Source organism: Drosophila takahashii, chromosome 2L, assembly GCF_030179915.1.
Source record: "Drosophila takahashii strain IR98-3 E-12201 chromosome 2L, DtakHiC1v2, whole genome shotgun sequence".
Taxonomy (NCBI): domain Eukaryota; kingdom Metazoa; phylum Arthropoda; class Insecta; order Diptera; family Drosophilidae; genus Drosophila; species Drosophila takahashii.
This window is the reverse complement of record NC_091678.1, coordinates 33,860,491-33,864,855: the sequence shown is the minus strand read 5'-3', so window position 1 is coordinate 33,864,855 and position 4,365 is coordinate 33,860,491. Positions and strand designations below refer to the sequence as shown.

General features: G+C 50.6%; 1 protein-coding gene across 1 annotated transcript; it reads right to left on the bottom strand.

Moving 5' to 3' along the window:
- Window positions 1-368: 368 nt before the first annotated feature.
- LOC138914873 (uncharacterized) lies at window positions 369-3,997 on the bottom strand. The gene is made up of 5 exons (XM_070219570.1): window positions 3,832-3,997; window positions 3,649-3,770; window positions 1,677-2,048; window positions 711-1,590; window positions 369-652 (listed from the first exon to the last, which is right to left on the bottom strand). Exons 1-5 carry the CDS (start codon window positions 3,995-3,997, stop codon window positions 369-371), a joined length of 1,824 nt encoding a protein of 607 aa, XP_070075671.1.
- Between the last annotated feature and the right edge of the window lie 368 nt (window positions 3,998-4,365).

Sequence of the window (4,365 nt, the reverse complement as noted above, 5' to 3'; positions counted from 1 at the left end):
CTGGGACATCACAACACTCGCAAGCAGCTTCCTTCTCCCTTGCTTGAGTCCTCTGGTGTTGAATAGAATCCTGGACAAGGCTCTGGCAGTCACGTTCTCCTTCTCGTATACGTACTCCCTGAAGCAGAGTCTGGTGTCCAGTATGACCCCTAGGTATCTGATTGCACGTTGAGAAGTGATCTCGTTTCCGCCAACCGTTATCTTGGCTGTTTCCACCTGTTTCCTGCTTGAGATCAGGACGGCTTCCGTCTTCGCGACGTCGTCTGCGAAACCAACGATTGTGGTGTTGCATGGTAGGGACAGGTTCAGCACTCCGTTGTACATGGTCTTCCACAGCAGTGGACCCAGCGTTACCACTCGGCAGTACTTCATCGTGCCACCAACCTGGTAACGATTACCTTTTCGAAGACCTTTCCTATGGTGTCCAATAGGCAATGGGTCCAGGCGTTGAAGTCGCCGCCAACCACTACGTTGCTGCGACCACAAACGTCACTGCTAAGCACGTTGCTTCCAGGCCGGACAACCAAATAGCAGCTTTGCCTGTGCGGTTTAATATCCACACCCTGCTGGTTGCTGTCCTGTATGGCTCGCTTAGGATCGCCACCTCTGCCCCTACTTCGGGCACGGTCTGCGTCAGCAAGTCCTGCGCCGTCTTGCAGTGATTCAGGTTGAGTTGAATCAGTTGCGTGACGCTTTTGAGGGGGCTGCACCACTGGTCCTCGACGGGCAATTCTTTGTTCCAGCCTGGTGACTCGTATCCTTCCTACCAGCAGCCGCGCAGACGACATACCTCGACTTGTTGGAGCACTGGGCAGCCTTGTGGCCCTGTTCTTCGCATTTGAAGCAGCATCCGCTTCGGTCGATCCGGCTTTCGCATTTGCTAGCGATGTGCCCTGTCTCCAGACATCTGTAGCACCGCGGGAGGCATCCCCGCTTTTTGATCCTGCATATAGTCCAGCCGATTCGGACCTCGCCCCCTTTGATTACCACCTTCCCGAGGGTGAGTGGTAAACTGATCACGGCAATCTGGGACTCCGAGTATCCGGGGCGAATACTCCGGACTTTGACCTTGCCTTCGTCAAAGTCGTATTGATTTTCCAGAGCCGCGGCAATATCCGACTTTCTGGTCAAGGCGTCCAGATCTCGGATTTCGAGGACCAGCCCTTTCGATTCCTCGGACGATGATCGGACATCCACCTCTCCGCAAAGCACCTGCGCCATACTGACCTTCATGGACTCGGCGTTGTTGCTTCCTTTGGCCACCTCCAGCAGCAGGTTTCCGTTGTTCGTACGGCGTACTTTGCTGACGCAACTCCCCAGGCCTGAGAGCTGGTCGTCGTCCCTTCTGGTGACCATGGCAAAAATCTCGCTGTACGGTTTCCGCTTCGCTGTGACGACAACCGCATCCGGACGAGTGCGCGTCGGCTTTTGCCTTGACCTCGTGACGGTCCCCCAGGGATTTTCCTCTCTTTCCGGGCCCTCCCTGGCCGCTCCTTTGCTCGTCGACGGCGCCTCCAGCGTTGGTTGCTGGGAGCGAAGCTGCTGCTGCTCTTGGGGGTCTCTTGCGGCGGATTTTTTCGCCTTCTTCGCCTTCGCGGGCGGTGCTTGACTCCGTCCAGCATGCGTGTCCCCGTTGGCTGGTACGAACTGCGGCTCCGCGGGGTCGGTTTGGGTACCGATGGCCTTGTTCCAGACCTTCTGGGTTTGCTTCTCCTTGTCGGCTGTATTCTGCCCGTCCTATCTCCTATCTCAGGGTCCTGCTCCTTCTCCCCGCTGGTAGCTTTTAGCCCCTTTGAAATTGTCGTCTGGAGATCCTTCAGTGTCGCCAGTTTCGTTTTCATGGCTACCGTTATGTGGCGGACCTGATTGTCTTTCACATCGCTGAGGACTTCATCCAGGATCTTGCCCAGTTCTGTGATGATGTGTAGGCAGTTTGGCTCCCGTGCTGCCCTACACCTCTTCGGCGGCGTTTTCCGCTGGACGCTGCTTGGACTAGTGTCATCCCACGACCTTTTCGGCGTTTGGGTGTCCGTGTCCTTGTCCGGTTGCTACCGCCCCGCTACAAGGTTCGGGGATCTCAGGACCCTGCTACTTTTTCTGAAGGCCGGGGGGCCAACAGACTCCTGTTCTCTGATTTCATGGCTTGGTGCTTTACCTGCCGTGGCGGCCAACTCAGCCACCGCCACTTCAGGGGTTTCGGAAATGTTTTTTAGGGCCTCCAGAATGCTTGCCCTAGCCGAGGGTTCCGCTTGCTAAAAAAAATTCTTATGCATTCATTCACATTTCATTAATTTCGCCCAATATGCAAATGGGCAACAAACGTAAATAAAGTGAAATATATGAACCAAATTAATAACAGCTCAAATTCGCAAGCGGGCGTTTTAATCATAAGCGAGTGTAATTTGCATTTGCACTTGTGCTCTTTTTTTTCTGGCATTTAATTGGTGTGCCCAAAAAAACACGTACAGCCAGAAATTTGAAATATTTAAAGTATTTACTTTATTTCAGCCACAGAACCCGAAGGTGGGAATAAGTTGAAAGGGCTGTGGTGGGGAAAACCTACTTTGTATTCAGATGGCGGGCAGGAAATTAGACAACTTTCGTTGATGTCTCAAATCTCTGGCCACTTTGTCACTTTTCGTTGTTCTCGTTTGGTTTCTAATTCACTTTTTTTTCTCAGAAGAGTGGGTGTTGTCAATTAATTAAGACTCAGCAGTAGTCGTTCTTCGGAAACTTTTACTTTCATATTCACACAACGCGATCCACGAGTATGGAAAACTGAAAACTGAGGCGAAGACGATCCGCAACCTGGTTAAAATGACGCTGCAAATTCCTGCAATCGTTTTATAGGCACACACGCAGGTCTGTAGACACAGTCGAAAGAATTGAATCGAATTGAAACCGCTCTCTTACTTTCTGACTCTCTGATTCCCGAAGAGCAGTACGAAGCAGTATGTCGCTGTAAGTCTTTCCTTCTTATCTTTTTGTACGATCCCATCCGATTTGATCCACCCACCTGAAAATGAAGGTGGGCCAAAGCCCGCTCTTTGGATAGGGCGTAAATCAAGTCGATCGGTAGCCAATGATGTAAGCCATAGCTCTTGGTACTGCATTGAACTATATCTCTAACCGAAGGCCCCTTCAGTTGGTATACCACGATCAATAAAATGGTCAACAAAATAATTTCCTACACGCTTCCCAAGCCACTTGAGATCTAGCTTTGCTAGCTAGCTATAAATTTAATTCAGAATTTACCATGGCGAATGCAATGTCATAACTGTACAACTGTACTTGGAGCTGTGAAAATACATTATTTATATGGCCCAATATATGAAACGAAAAAGTATGCAATAAATAATGATTGATGACTCGAGATAAAGGTTGGTTTTTCTTTAATTAGTCAGTCTTCAGGCGTTCAATCAATCGAAAATCGAAAGCGTTTGATGGCTTTATGGCCGTGACCTTTAGCACCTTAACGTCCTCTACCGTATTGACGCATGTCTAATCCCGGACTCCTTGCGAAGGAGTTCGAGCAGCCGCCCTCAAATGTGTGCTACACTCGATCGCCTATCGACATGTGCAACCCGTAGCCGGTAGCAATTGTCGGTTAGCGACTGCGCCCAGAAGTAGGCAATATTATTGCTTCACCAGGCGCCGCACCAACACGACCTCTGCCTGTGGGGTCTCGATCCGTCGTGACGGGGAGCTTTCGTAGGCTTGCTCTGCGATCAGCTGAGCCCGTTGACGTTGTGCAACACTACTAATGCCAGCTGAGCATGGTGCGGCACAAAGCGTGGGAAGCTGGAGAGGAAGTGCAACAACAATATTTACCCATCTCGATATCGGCCTGGGCACCTACTGGGGTTCCCTGGGTCCCTGGGCGGCCCGCTGGAAGCCGCTCGCTGCTGCGGCGCTGCTTGTGGGCGCTGCAGGCAGACTTTTCCGGCGGAGCGCCGCTTTTCGCATCTTCACTCCCTGCACTCCGCCTCTTAATCATGTAGGTATGTATGTTTGCATGTATGTGCGTGTAACCCACGGAGGCACACTTCTGGTCTGATGATCGGGTTGCGGGCAGCGGCATTTCCAATATCTTTCTGACTACATTGTTATCGTTGTTGTTGCACTTGCATTCATAAATGCCTGAGTTCACAATTTGTTTTTGTTTTCTTCGCTTCACGTTTGTCTGTAATTAAGCCATTTAATTGCCTTTATATTTTGTCACTTTTTTATGGTTGTGGGTTTATGGTTTGCACTTTACTTTTCATTTTAGACCTGGCGGCATATCGCTTGTTTTAGGGCGTGCTTTTGGTCCATGCGTCCCTGTACAGATCGCTTGTACATTTTGACCACTTTCAGGATGACCAA